The sequence below is a fragment of the Nilaparvata lugens genome, chromosome 2 (assembly GCF_014356525.2).
Source record: "Nilaparvata lugens isolate BPH chromosome 2, ASM1435652v1, whole genome shotgun sequence".
Lineage (NCBI taxonomy): Eukaryota > Metazoa > Arthropoda > Insecta > Hemiptera > Delphacidae > Nilaparvata > Nilaparvata lugens.
Genome location: NC_052505.1, coordinates 26359941 through 26376118, shown reverse-complemented (window position 1 = coordinate 26376118; position 16178 = coordinate 26359941). Strand labels below are relative to the sequence as shown.

General features: G+C 35.9%; 1 protein-coding gene across 8 annotated transcripts in view; it reads left to right on the top strand.

The window, feature by feature from the left end:
* LOC111063010 (inner centromere protein-like) overlaps nucleotides 1-15640 on the top strand; it is a 33760-nt gene extending 18120 nt beyond the window's left edge. For 6 of the 8 annotated variants that reach the window (XM_039420912.1, XM_039420907.1, XM_039420911.1 and 3 more), the window contains 4 exons: nucleotides 8972-9064; nucleotides 9645-9859; nucleotides 11879-12289; nucleotides 15040-15640. In XM_039420912.1, the coding sequence (XP_039276846.1) occupies nucleotides 8972-9064; nucleotides 9645-9859; nucleotides 11879-12289; nucleotides 15040-15222 (902 nt within the window). In that variant the 3' untranslated portion in view covers nucleotides 15223-15640. The remainder of the gene's footprint in view (nucleotides 1-8971; nucleotides 9065-9644; nucleotides 9860-11878; nucleotides 12290-15039) is intronic. The other 2 variants (XM_039420913.1, XM_039420906.1) reach the window with 1 other exon arrangement.
* The last annotated feature ends 538 nt before the right edge of the window (nucleotides 15641-16178 follow it).

Here is a 16178-nt window from a genome sequence, read left to right as displayed (position 1 = left end):
TCATGATTTTTATGAAAAGCATTGAAAGAGTAGAAATAAATTGGATAAATTTAGTTAATGAGTTTTGAATCTATACTAGGATGAAGCTAATTCTAAATAAATGAATCTAGATCCAGCTTCTGTGTAGTTCCAAATTGCAGCACAATATGTTATATTGAAACACGTTGCTAAAAATGCTGTGATGTTCGTCAACAAGTGATCTTTCAACGAAAAAATAGGTTTTATTCTTGCATGAGGAAATATATTTCTCGTTTGGAAGCGAAACCTATTACAGAAATCAATTTGATAGACGAATAATATTGTTATTTAGACTCGAAATAGGCTTTCGTGGAAAATGTTTTAAACCTCATCTCTTATTAGGAAATTTTTGGTTTATCGTACAATTTGAGAAATACATAATAATATAATCAGTTATCACGTACACCCTGAGTACCTTCAGAGGTAGGTGATTGATACCCAGGTAATTTTGTATTGGCCTTACGGCCTCGGTTCCGCTCCAGTGTAGTAGGAAGAGGAAGGATAGACAGGAGGGACGGCAGCCAACGGGCCGCTGTGCCCGGAGAGGATAGAAGGATAGGGACGGCAGCCAACGGGCCGCTGTGCCCTGGGAGAATGGAAGGCTAGGGACGGCAGCCAACGGGCCGCTGTGCCCTGGGGGGATGGAAGGTTAGGGTCGGCAGCCAACGGGCCGCTGTGCCCTGGGGAGATGGAAGGATAGGGACGGCAGCCAACGGTCAGCTGTGCCCTGGGAGAATGGAAGGTTAGGGACGGCAGCCAACGGGCCGCTGTGCCCTGGGGAGAATAGAAGGTTAGGGACGGCAGCCGACGGGCCACTGTGCCCTGGGGAGATGGAAGGATAGGGACGGCAGCCAACGGGCCGCTGTGCCCTGGGAGGGTGAGAGGATAGGGACGGCAGCCAACGGGCCGCTGTGCCCTGGGAGGATGGAAGGTTAGGGACGGCAGCCAACGGGCCGCTGTACAAGGACAGGATGTCAGGGACGTACGGCAGCCAACGGGCCGCTGTACAGGAGAGGAATGTTGGGAGCAGAATGCTGTGGTCTGGGGCTCGTCCGGCGTTTATATACTCTCCCAAAGTAGAGGGGATGGAGTTTCGCCGCCGCCAGAGGCGGTAAGAATCGTCTCGATGCGCGGAAGATGGTGTGCCATCGGTACCCTCCTTATCTACGCGGTCAGCTAGCTTTGCTGATAACCGAGCGTCTTTCAATAATATTATTTATTATTTTCTCGTCACAATTTTACTTTGTGACACAGTAATCATAAGTAATCAAATTGTATTGCAATGAACTTATTTCAAAGTACTTAAAATTAGGCAAATTTTTGTAAAGAATTTAATTATGTACCTGAATAAAAATAAAAATCTGTTCACAGCTCATGTAAAAAAAGGACAGTTTTCGTTCGCCTACCATTTTTCCTGTACCACGAACGGACCTAACTGTGTGTAGAAGGCAATTTGATCAAATATGCCATAAATTAATCAATTGTATACCGGAAAATTTTCTCATGAACAGGATCTCAAAGTCAACTTTGCAAGTAATAGAGGATTGGTTAAAATTGCAGGGTGAATTCAATAATATCTTGTAGTAATTTAAAACGGCTGAACTAGAGAAAGAGACATTTTACTCAGCCTTACAGGAAACAGTTGATAAGGCCCGACAGTATGCAAAGCACATAATAATCATGGGTGACTGGAATGCGAGGGTAGGCAATGATATCACAATAGGACATGGATGCCTAGGAAAGCATGGAGCAGAGTCGGTACTGAATGGTAGTGGCAAGAGAATGCTGGAGTTCTGTGTGGATAACGATCTGTTAGTTGGAAATTCCTTCTTCGCCCATAAAAGTATCCATAAAATCACATTCGAATCACCCAACAGAGGAGTCAAAAGTGCAATTGACTATTTTGTATACTCAAGGCACTTCAGATATGCGGTAACGGATGTGAGGGTGTACAGGAGTGCGGAGCTCAGTACAGAGCACAAACTATTGATTATGGACACACAAATTAGACCTCCAAAGAAGTATAAATCTGTCAAGTATGAGAAAATAAAGATAATGGAATTGAAGAAGGCATAGAACAGAAGAGAATATCAAAGGCTGATAACTGAGGAGCTCTTGAGGAAGGAGGAAGAAATTGATGGAAGCTCAGAAGAAAATATTGAGAAGAGATGGTGCCTACTAAAGAAGTCGCTGTTGAGAGTTGCAGAGGGAGTGTGTGGAAAGACAGTAGTGGGAGAGCATGTAAAAAGAACCAAGTGGTGGAACGATTTGGTGAAAGAGAAGGTTCGACTGAAGAAGGAGGCATGGAAAAAGTTTCTCAGAACTAAAAATGCAGATGATTGGACTGAATATGTACAAAGACGAAGAGAATCCAAACAAGAAGTAAGAAAGGCTAAGTTGGAGTCATGGGAGGAGTTTGGAAGGGAAATTGAGGAAAACAGTCAAGCAATGAGTAATAAATTTTGGCACACAGTTCGAGCCCTACGAGGAAAGTATGGAAAGCGTGTGAGAAGTGTGATTGATGAGGAGGGAAGGGTGAAATCAGAACTGAAAGATGTATTGCAGGTGTGGAGAAATTACTATGAAAAGGCATTTCAGGAGGAGGTAAGACCTATTTATGGTGCTAATGAAGAAGATCAAGTAGAAGAGCAAATGCAGATATCCTTTCAAGAAGTTCAAAATGCCATAGAGTGCATGAAATTGGGGAAAGCAGCTGGATATGATGGTATAACACCCGAACTCATTAAATATGGAGGGGAAAGAGTAGCTAACTGGATATGGAAGTTGTGTAAAGATGTCTGGCAGTATGCCAAAATTCCATCAGAATGGGAGAAAAATGTGATTGTTCCCATACATAAAAAAGGTAGTTCAGTTCAATGTGAGAACTACAGAGTCATATGCTTATCCATATATATATATATTGCCGTGCTACCAATTTTTCCTTAAATGGTTGGAATAGCATTCCACCTATTAACCTAAGGATAGTTGTCGGCTCCAATGAAATAGATTCTTGATAAATTGTGAATGGATCTATTGCCTATGAATGAGAAATCCAGTTTTCAGAGCAAATTAACTTATAATCTTCAGATGAATTTATACAAATACACAAAGAACTATATCTTAAGCCTAATTATTTTTAGAGTAACTACGAACTAAAATACTTATCTAGTTTACAGTTGAAAAACAGTGGCTATTTGCTTGAAGACACAAATTAGCTATATCTTAACAAAATAGAACACAAAAATTTGTATAAAACTCAATTTAAAACATTAATAAACGAAAATGATTCAGAGCAAAATTTTACAACAACACTCGTAGCCAGCCATTTTTCTAGAGAGGCTAACAGGAAAAAACCTAAGTTGCAAGTCACAAAGCCAACGCCTTGTTCAGTATAGATTTTATAGACACTTATAACTTACAAGTTTAGAATTCACATTCTACATCTGTTCTCAATAAAACTTTATTTTGAAACTATTATTTTAAATTTTTATATATATCTCGATTTAAATAAACCATTTATCTAGTAATTAGCCCCGGTGACACCATGGAACAATGCAACAATCATTTACGATAAAAAATTCTCCGTCAAAAAGTTTGTCCGTCTATTGATGACTCTGATATTTACTATAAAGTTCCATAGATCTCGAATTGAAGATTTGATTTCAAATGTGAGAAAAAATGTAATATTACAAATACCCCCCTCTTGACATAAAAAAATTTTACTGTTTGAAAATTTAAAAAAAAATTTACATTGACCCTAATGAAAATTGTTGAAATTTAAATTTGAGAACAGTAACAATTTTTTCTAGAAAAACATTACATGTCATCCAATAATATTGAAAATTATTATAAAAATTCATCAATAGCGTTTGTTATATGTTTCCAAACAATATCTCAAAATATAGAATATCAATATTACTTTTGATTTAGCTTTATAATTTAAAGAAAAATATCTCAACAGAAAGTTTAATATGTAAAGAATAGTTTTTTGAAATTGCACATAAATTTAATAGATAGAAAAATTTAATTTTTATTGCATAAAAAATTTAGTATGTTGAATGAAAAATTTATTATTTTTATTTTTTTTTTTTAAATGAATTGATGAATTGTTACATTTAATTTTCACATAAAATTTCAATAAATCAAAAAATGTTCATTTCTTTCACTATTGACGCGGTTGATTTTATTGATGCACATTTTGGAAAACAGTCCATTAAGGCACTCAGTATGATTTTCAGTTAAGTGTGACTCCAATGTGATGACGTTAGTGTTGGGCTGATCTGGATGCACGTAGTGTTGGGCTGATACTTGTAGTCGACTGATGCATATCAAACTCGATACAGGTGACATCTCAGTTAGCATTGCCTCATGCTTGTAGTAGACGGCTGCATACCAAACTCGATACAGGTGACATCTCAGTTAGCATTGCCTCATGCTTGTAGTAGACGGCTGCATACCAAACTCGATACAGGTGACATCTCAGTTAGCATTGCCTCATGCTTGTAGTAGACGGCTGCATTCCAAATTCAATACAGAGTCACGTAAATTTTGTATCATATTTGTAATTATACAATGTACATTTCAGGCTTGAAATGACAATGTAATTCGTTTTTTGGAAAAGAGATAGACGCTGCATACAGGATTAATTTAGGTGAGGATTAATTTAGGTAAGGTTTGGTTTTTTGATATTTTCAGCTTTCAAGGTTTAGAGTTCTGCATACAGGAATAATTTAGGAGAGGATTTTTTGAATCAATTCTTTCATGATACTGTGACTGTTCTTCTGAATTCAAAGTTGTGAATGTGAACATGGATGGCAATTACCTCCAGGTAATGTAGTAGTGTTGAAGTTTGAGATACAAAGTCAGCAATAAGCGTTGGCATTGTTATTGGCGTATGCTTTGGTGTCGGCATTGATTTTGGCATTGGCATCAGCATTGGCGCAGGCATAGGCATTGGTATCAGCATTGGCACAGATATTGGCATTGGCGCAGACATTGACATCAGCACAGGCATCGGCGTTGATTTTGGTGTTGGCATCAGCATTGGCGCAGGCATTGGCGTAGCTATTGGCATTGGTGCAGCATTGGCGCAGATTTTGGCATTGGTGCAGGCATTGACGTAGCTATTGGCATTGGCGCAGGCATTGATATCAGCACTGATTTTGGCGTTGATATTGGTGTTGACATTGGCATAGTTATTGGCGTTGGCATCAGCATTGGCGCAGATTTTGGCATTGGCGCAGGCATTGGCATTGGCGTAGGCATCGGCGTTGGCGCAAGCATTGGCATTGGCGTAGGCATCGGCGTTGGCGCAGGCATTGGCATAGATATTGGCATTGGCGTAGTTATTGGCGTTGACATTGGTGTTGGCATCAGCATTGGCGCAGATTTTGGCATTGGCGCGGGCATTGGCGTTGGCGCAGGCATCGGCGTAGATATTGGCATTGGCGCAGTTATTGGTGTAGATATTGGCTTAGTTATTGGTGTAGATATTGGCGTAGTTATTAGTGTAGATATTGGCGTAGATATTGGCGTAGTTATGTCACACTAGTTCGAAAATCACCCAAATGTTCTTAACACTCTTCATGGCGTTCACTTGTTGCTGATTTCGAGATTCACATGATAACTATTTCAATGTTAATGTCTGTGCTGTACCTGTTATCTTAAAATGCTTATAAACTAAAAGAAAAACTTGATTAGGCTATCAATACAATCTAATACACATGAAAATTATTTTTAAATATTTATGAAATTGAAATTTGTTAACATCCTATTATACAGTCAGCAATACATAAATTGTGAAATATGGACATATCAATGATAAATTTTCACTATAAAAAAAAATTTCACTTCCATCTATTCACTGTTCAAATATCAAAATTTAATCCATTCTTCAAAATAGAAATAGAATTTCATAACACCCTGTATCATTATCAAAATTGTAAAAAACATCAGATCATCACAACAAAATTAATTTCAATATATATATTTCAATAATTTCAGACAATTGATCTTCTATTCACAATCATTTCATAATATATCTACATTTCATTATCATTTAATATAACATTTCATTTATAGCAAGTTCATTTCACATTTATGATTTATCATTCAGGGTTTCAAAATTATTTAGTTTTAATTTTGTTCAAAAATTGTATAAAAAGCAAATTATTTAATATTGTTAATCATCGTTTGCCGGATACTATAGTTTATTTCGACTTTTCAATGTTCTAAACACAAACTACATTTTATGACAAAACTTTACTATCAATCATTGAACAAGAAAACATTCAAAATATCAATAATATTTTGCTTCAAAGGCAAACAATATTCATAAGTAATCTGCATCTATGGCAATCAACATTATTAATCATTATTTTGCATCTATGGAAATCAACATAAGTAATCAACACAAAAAATATTATCTCATTACCTCTAAGTCATAACCTCTGTTATTCCTTCTTTAGGCAATAATGGGTTTCCATCTCAAAAAACAATCACATACCAGCAAAATTCTAATCAACAAACCCCACTAAAAATTCTACATACACTCCAGCATCCATTTCAAACGATAATCAATCATATCAAAATTTATAGAACAAACAGTTTTAAAATTTTGAAAAAGATATCAATCACAAAAACTTATTTCAATTAATAATATAACAAAACGTTTTTATTCAATAAAACATTATTATTCAAGCTAACTTTCATTAATACATCACATATATATGGCTACAGAATTCATTAATACTTTCAATTTTGAAGTTTATTTATTATAATAACATAATTTATAATTTAAAGACTGTATAATAAGTACAAACATTTCAAGATTATAATACAAAGACGATCAAGATGAATAATGGGTAAATAAGTTCCCTAAAAAATACAAAAAAGAGAAATAGAAAACTGGGTAAATAAATTTCCTAAAACAACACACACAAAATTGATACACTTCACATGAGTGATACATGATGAAAAAATATGTCACAAGCAAACAATTATTTACACTACAATGGATAGATTTTACAAAAGTTAAGTTTTATCAACAATTTAAAGATTAGGAAAATAAGCTACTATTTCAACTTCCAAAATTATTTCAGAAAAAATACAAATTTAAATGACTATGGACAAGATTGGTTAAGATATGCATCATAGAAGAAATTTACTGAATATTACACAAAGACAGGAAAGAATCGAAAATTGAAAAGATTAAGGGCCAAGAAAAATAGGCTACAGGAAAGAAAAAAGATACAATTATGGACTCTTACCATACATAGTATTTACGGTCATTGCTATTCTGAATCCCGGCATGACACAGGATTCCTAATCATTGTGTGTTGGGAATACCCTTTCATCATGTGATTCACTGTCATCATCTTGTAAGTAAGCAACTTGAAACAACCTTTGAATACTAATACATCAATGGAAACTTTGTGCTTTGTTTTCTTCAAGAACATGATTTTATTCATGGGTTCATATGTTTCAACAAAGCCGTTTTGCCTACAAAAGTTAGTCATGTTCACTTGAGAATGCATAGCATACACTTTTTCAATTCTAAGTTGAAAGTTGAACTCATCAACTTGACTCAAAGCAAGATTCATTTTGTTTACATTTTTCCTAACCTTTAGAGTATCTCTGATTACTCCATTTCTCACTCTGTCTCTCCTTGTCTTTCCAACGACTTTTCTTAAATATCTCATTTCTGAGGAGGTAATTCTACTTTTATGCTTATCTAGGAGTGTCAGGCATTCTGTTCCATACATTAGGATGGGCTTAAAAACTGCTTGATAGATTTTCATTTTTGTTCCCTGGCTTATCTCTCTTTTCCCAAGTAGTGTCCTGCTTATTTGGTAGTATACCTGGTTAGCTTTCCTTACTCTATTATTGATTTCTTCATCAACCTTTCCATCTGTGGAAATGACAGTTCCCAGATATTCAAAGTTATTCACTCTTTCCATAGATTTTCCATTCCACTTTATTTCCATTTCTGCATTTCCCTGCATCTTAGATATCACCATTACCTTACTCTTATCTGTATTTACTATCATTCCCTTGTCTCTTATTGCACTACACCATTCCGTGACAGAATTCTGAAGGTCTCTTTTGTTTGTTGATATCAATGCAATGTCATCCGCATTGATAAGTGCTTGAACATACACAGGACGGAGCTGATGATTTCCGACTTTACTTCTACTTGTTCTTCTTTTACATATTTCAATATTTGGTCCACTATGAATAACAGAGGGCTGAGGCTGTCTCCCTGCTTGACGCCTTTATCCATTTTAAACTCTCCGGACACAGCACCTCCTATTCTCACAACTCCGGTTACATTCTTGTACAGGCTCTTGATCCTTTTCATTATTTCATAAGATGCCCCCGCCTCCCTCAAGGCTGACCACAGGTACTCTCTAGGAACAGTATCAAATGCTGCTTTCAAATCCAGGAAGGCCAAGTAGGTGTCACCAGCGCGGCTCAGTCATTTGTCCATGACTTGTCTGATAGTAAATATATGATCACTGGTCTGACGATCTCTTCTAAACGCCGCCTGTTCCTCCTCCAGTCCCTCCTCCACCTCTACTCTAAGTCGTCTTTCTAGTATCCGGGAATAGATCTTCAATACTACTATGCCATCAGTACCTATGCCAGCGCACAGACCTAGGTTTTGCTGGCTTTGTCAGATTGAAAACGAGTTATATGTGTTGATTGGAATCTTATTATGTATTTATTGCTTATCTATTATTTTTATGATTCATACATTGTATTGTTTTCAATTTGATGAAATAAATTTGATTTGAATTTTTGAAAAAAAATGTATTTAAGACTACTAGATATTCTTTAACATTTCATTTAAAAGCATAATTATCTGATTCACATACTTGAACGTTTTTATTCCATCTTCAACTTGCTCATTATACTTTGATAAAGTTTTAATATTTTTTTTATAATTCAATAGGAAGAGGAAACCTGGACTTACACAAAAGTGCCTATTGTTTTTCTGGCATTTCTCCTTCAACCCCTGTTTTTGACAACCCAGCTGCTGGAGAAGGTATTTACTCTTCAGATTTCTTCGAACTTTCGAGTTTACTAGAAAAGGTTCATGTTGGAGTTCATATTGATTATCATCACTAGCACAGTCCATGTAGAATATTAGTGAGCTTTTGTGGGCAATAACTAAGATTGGGCAGAGTAAATGATGAATGAGAAATGAGAGGCAGTACTTCGTTTCTAGTCTCATATCTTCTCCACTAGGTCTGGATAAAAACCTCCAAAGAAGTTTCTATTTTGGGAAAATCGTTCATAAATGGATCTTTATTCCCAAAACCTTGTTCAAAATCAATTGATTTACAGTAAATTCTTCTAATAACATATTAAGCTAAGTTTCATTCTCAAAATAAATGGCAAGATATCTCGAGCTATGAGACTGTTGGAAATCAAAATCAATTGATTTACAGTAAATGGTTCTAATAACATATTAGCTTAAGCTAGTTATTAAGCTTAGCTTCATTCTCAGACAAAATGCAAGATATCTCGAGCTATGAAACTGTTGGATTGCTTTATCATTTTATGTACTCAATAATTATTTCGTCCTCAATCATTCAATAATGTTTTTTTCATTGATGTTTCAGTGGGAAAGCCAACTTCTGAAATGTACATACGTCAGTACCAATACAGAGAAGAGTTGAAGAAGCAGATTGAAGAAAGACAAAAATTGGAAGCTGAAAGGAAGGAAAGAGAAAGACTTGAAGAAGAAGCTATAGAAAGGAGAGTAAGAGAACAACAGGAAAAACTGAGAAGACAGTATGAGATTGAAGAACAAGAAAGACTGGACTACATAATGCGGGTAATTACAAGAATTTACTTCTTTTTCTTGATTTTATCACAAATACTTGATACTAATTTTTTGAAATTGTAATGGATTAGGCATTGGGCAAGCAAATTTTCAGTAACTATCTTTTCGAGGATGAATTTCTCTACATTTCTAGATCAAAAACATAACGGTACCTTCAATAGTTACCAAGTTATAACTCAACAAATATTTGAAAAATTTGTAAAATTTGATAAAGCAGACTTTACGACAATGTAATCATTCAAATTTCATTCGTTAAATAAGAGATACCATATACTAAATGAAGAGCATCATTTTCTCTGGAATTTGAGTATTTTTGAGTATAAATTCGAATATTTTGAACAATTTTTAATCGAGCTTCATTAATAAAATTGGAAGAATGACTCAATTTATCTGAAAAAGGATGAGAAACCCCTGCTATGTAACTCCATAAGTCAGGAGTCCTGGAATTGAAATACTAACCATTTTGAAGAGGAAGTTTTTCTCTACATTTTAAGACTAATTGCAATTTTTTTCGTTCTCAGGGACCCGAGTGGGAGTCATTTAAACGTGAAAATTTTGAATTTTCCATGCTCAGTGTACATTAGTACCACTATACAGATTTTTCAACTATCTCAAAAACTTTAACTTCAAATATTCCTAATTTCACGAAATTTATCATAATAATCTAAAGACTGACCCTATTGATCTCAAGTATCTCAAGTGGAGAAACACAACCATTTTTCAATTTAAATTCTGTAACTTGATAATATTTTGCATGGTTCAAATTGTTAATAAATCATTCCATTATTAGTAAAATTCTGTAGTTTTAAATAATTTGAATTCCTTCCTTAGTAAAGTAACATTAAAAACTAGTAATAACTTGGTAAAATTAGTAAATTAACTTAGTAAAATTCCTTCCTTAGTTGTAAGTATTTCAGATTACCTAGAAGGCTTAATACTACATCACCTAAGGAGAAATTTAACATCCCCTATCGCCCAAATAAATCACAGAAATTCTCTGGGTTCATTTGGGGGAAGGTGGATCAGACTGCAAAAGCTGAAACATCCACTCCATGACTCTTTTGCTTACGATGTCAACTTGGCAATAGCGCAGCGCTGTTGCCCGTCTCTAGCCTAGCAAGTGACGATTAAGATACATTTACTCTCTCTGAAATTCAAATGAGCCAATCACAGCTCATATCCCCATAAGGATCACCCATCTTCTCTCTTTTTGGAGAGAGAAAACTGCGTTCAGCGCAGCCCTGGCGGAGTACACTATCAACTAATGCAGTAGATGGAAAGTCACTTGTGGTGATATTTTCCGATTTCAATGAAAGTGGGCTAGTTGCCCTTCTAGAAGCATATATTAACGATTCCAACCAAGAAAAATGCTGGGTACTTACAAGGATATCCTTCTAAGGATATATAGCCTCACAAGTGATCTTGAGACCAGCGAATATCCTCGTATGTCACCAGGCGGTGGACCTCTCTCTCTCTCTCTATCCCGCACAAACTTCCTCTAGCGCGCCTCGAAACGTTCTCCTTTCCGTTTTGCCTCTACACGGTCCTCACTCTCTCAGCTCATCGGTTCAAAAGGGAGTCCAATTTGGTGGCCTGAGTGATGACTCTGCTATTCTAATAATTATTAACCTATGTGAGCGGGGTGTTTGAATTGTTACAATAGGTTATTTCACCTGTTCCTTAATATCAATAACGCCTCTACGATCAAGATTTAAACAATCAAATTTAAAATTCATATCATTTTAAGAAAAGTACATACAATATTAATTTACCTGAAAAATACTTCTCAAATATGGGTCCAGTCCGTGTTCAAAGAAGAAGTCAATAAAAAGCAATACAGTATTTATGATGAATCTCCTTATGAATCTAGACTAGAGTGACAAACCTTTTAAGAAACATTTTAAATATTATTATTGTTAATACAATCAAACTTTGTGAAAACAAACTACAGTATTCCATTTATAATTGCAATTTGGAATGTGAATTTGATGGAGTATTTTGTTTGTACAGAGGCATATCCAAGATGACGTTCTGCGTCAGAGACTGGCTGATATACAACAGCACGACACGAGGGAGAAGCCAGCAGGGGGCAAAGAACGTATGCGCCCGGTGACTGTCACTCACTGCTCCAAGGAGGACAGCAACCAAGTGCGTGCTGCTGAACCAGGTGACCCGGTCTGTCAGCTGATTGAATCAGCTGAGAATATGTTGAAAGCACCGCTGCTAGCCGACCCCGCTTGTAGTGCGCCTCTTCCTCCACCCCTCCCACCATCTCCCCGGCTTGAGACGCATTCCGTAGCGGGTAGAAGGCAGGCCGACGCTTCACCCTGTAGACGCCAGCCCGTGCTGAAGGCAGTCTCGCCATGTGTCAGTGTCAAGCCTCGCTCCAACAACGCTCAAATACTGGACAACAAATGGCAGGTTAGTGTAGCACTCGCTCCACGGTGTAGGCACCCCAGTATCAATACAACACTCAGCTAAATAAGTCACAGTTGTTACTGTAAAACGCTACCGTTTATACCGTTAACACTGGGTGAGGCAGAAACGTATTGTCTATTATTTCAAACAAATGACCCTCATCTTATTGCCTAAAGCAGCCTGCACACAGGGACAATAGGAGCGTCAACCAAGTGTCCACTAGCTGTCGGGATTGGAAATTCCATATACATATTAGTTCCGGACATTTTTATTTCCGCCTTCTCATAGCAGCTGGTAGCCTCTTCTTATGTCCGTGTTTGCATCTTGCTTGACCAACTAAATAAGACAGCATCTTAGGCTGGACACTAACAGTAGCACTTATGTTTCACTCTCAACTAAGATTATACTTATGTGAATATGTGTTTATCATGCAACACACATGTTCATCATCATTGTTCTGTTATCAGTGAAGAGGCTTCTAACATGAAATAAACAACCAATAATAATAAATAAATCACTGGAAAATTACAAATTATAATGATAGAAAAATATTTGATCCTCAATAGAGCAGTGAAGAAAAATCAACAAAAATCAGAGATACAAACACCCAACCTCAAACAATTTTGCTCGAAGGCCTTCGCTGTGATGACGCAATAATGTTGACGATAACAAGCTTGTTTGGAAATCATTCTCAACTTATAAAAAACTTAACAAAGTTAGACGGAACATTGGTCTGACATAGAAGCTCGAGCTATTGCTACCTCCAGATGCTATTCAGCTCATTACACAATCAATTTGGACAATATTACTGTTCAGTAACTAATGTATTACACTAGAACCTTGGTCAATATACAGTATATTGACTTCTAAAATTGCAGTCATTAGCCATTATACCAATATGTCCTCAATAGTCACAGTTATTGTGATTTTCCAAAAGATTCAAAATTGAACAGCGTTTGACGATTGTATGCACAGAATATTTTGTTGACAATTGTTATTTGCGTCAAAGAAGTTCTTATTTCCGTGTTTGCATCTTGCTTGACCAACTAAATAAGACAGCATCTTAGGCTGGACACTAACAGTAGCACTTATGTTTCACTCTCAACTAAGAGTTGAACTTATGTGAATATGTGTTTATCATGCAACACACATTATTTTTTATTTATTTTTCCTCCACCTCCTGTCTAAAGTGCTTACTTTACTCCCTGGAACATAATACTAAAGTGTCACTTTTTCGCTCTCGGGAGGAAAAAACAGGAAAACTCCCTAGAGCGTAAAAGTGGCTCCATTTAAATAACATGGGAAGCATCTCTATTTTAAAAACGTACATTTGAATTAGGTTAGAAGGTCTAAGCTCAGATGAGGAAGCATATAGAGTAGTCATTAAACCAACTTAATTCAATACCTCAACCGGACATTTGATTAATATTATGAAATTCATGTTTATATGCTAAAATTATTACAAACTTCATATCACTATCTTTAAAAAATGTAAAAAAAATTTTATTCCATGTTATTCAAAATACCAGACAACGAATATTCCTCATTAACTAATCAAATTTGAAACGGGAACTTCATTCACCATGTGGCGGTCATTGTTGTTACAACTTTTGTCGACAGATAGCGCTGTCGGCGGAGAACTGTGATTACAAGCCAGCTGTTTCTGTTTACTTTTTAGATTACGTTGTAACACAATAGGGGTATTCACAATGTTGGAGATAGCTGGCTAAGTTGAGCTATTCGCTAACTCCAGCTATTTGCTAAGTCTGTGTTAACTCAATGCTATAGTGATACGTTAGAAAAAAATTAACAGACGAGGTGGCAGATAGCGCAGGTTTGAGTCTGCTAACTCTAGCTATCTCTGTTAAAGCGGCAGCCATATGTTTATAATCTTACTTTTTCAAACTAACTTTAAGTTACACAAATTATCCGCTTGGATCACTACTGCAGTTAGCTAATAGCAGATGGTTTTTTAGATGGGGCGTTCACAATCCAGAGTTATCAAATAGCACTTTAGCTAGCTAAAACAACATTGTGAATACCCCTAATGTTTGGTCACGTAAGTTTTTAAAAATTATTTTATTTGCAGTTTTTATAAAAATGTAGGTGGAGGAAAAATGTTGTGTATATCACGAGTGAAAAATGTTTTTTCTCCCTCAGGAAAATTGTTGCCCTTGGTTTCGCCTCGGGCTTCAAACTTTTCCCTCAGGGAGAAAAACAGTACTTTTCACTATAGATATACAAATAACTATTTCTGGAATTTTAATTGTAATATTGATAAAAACAGTTAGTCTACATGAGAACTACGGCCAACATATCACTTATTATGGGGCGTTTGTGGACGTGGCTGAACTCCAAATTATTGGATTCTAGCTGAGCTTCAACGTCATCAATTTGAAATTGAAAATTTTTTTCAACATCAATGCGACCGATTCTTCAAGTGACCAAATCAATGATAAAGGAATATGAATATTTTTTATCAAGTAAATATATAGATATGAGTATGAATATAGAGTTTGCTAGAGATTGATAACAACCAAATCTAGGCTGTTTGTTCACACTGAAACTTGTACTAAACTGGTTTGAAACAACAGAAACTAGTAGCTCTAATTGTTTTAATAAATTTGTGGTTTTGGCAATATCATTCAAGCTGTTTTCATTGAATTTAAAAATTCATCATGAATAAATATTACTTCATTTCTCCAAGTTCTTCTGGATAAGTAAATAAATAAGCAAAATTTTGTTCTGTTTAGGTACCAGCGGTTGAAAGAAGCTACATTCAACCCAGATCTGTACTCGGAAATCATGCAGATCAAGTGCATTCCTCGCCAGATAATGTCCTAACTCAGTTGAGTTCGTTTCGCCGTCAGTTACAGATGGAGCATTTCAGACTAAACGAAAGAATGCAACAACAATCTAAACGTAGATCACCTTAAGCTACACGTACAAGTCAGGAAATGTTCCAAATTCTGGAAATTTCCAACAATAGATGCAATAATATTCTCGTATGCAGAAGTAACGTTTAGCTTTAATTATAATATATAACGTGTATTGGTTAACGCTAAATAGACTAGCAAATGATGGCGGTCAGACAAACTTATGTTTTCCTGATTGAAAACTACACAACATTTCAAATAAATCGGAAATATACAGTGTATATGTCGGTATTTGAGACTCATGAGCGTTATATGTGTTGTGTATCTGCCATACCCTAAATAAATAATAGATGTGTAATTTGTATAAGGTAATTCATGTTAGGGAGGTTCTTGATTCTTATCATTATATATACTGAACTTTAACATTGGATATCTATTTTTGATAATATTATTAAAATGTTTGATCGAGACAAAATCATCTCTGTGGTGCTAGAGATCTTTTTAACTGCCCTTTTCCACCTTCTCAAGGATTGAAGATTTTCCTAGTACATATGATAGTAATATTGTTCTCACCTGATATGTCGTAAAATGGTTTGGGAGATGATTGAATGTCTTAAGAATAGAACACACCATCTCATTTGTCTCAGGTGTTTTGTGGTATTTATCGACAACAATCCTTCTGTTTCTTAAACATAATTGCCTAGATCTTTCAAACAGTTTTGCCAGTCGATCAATTTCCAATTACCAGGGAGAGATGAGTGGACACAAGCCTTGTGCGTTCTGTGACTTGAGGCGACACTTGGCAGCCAAGCAATGTCGAGTTACATTTCACATTGCAGATGCCAGTCGCTGCATACAACTGTATACAATGTTGATGGAAAGATACATTTTTCAAGATGTTCGATGTTTTGAACGGGTAGTATTATAGTCAACTGTATACTAACATTGATGGAAAGATACATTTTCAAGATGTTCGATGTATTTGAACGGGTAGTATTTTAGTCCACTAAACAGCT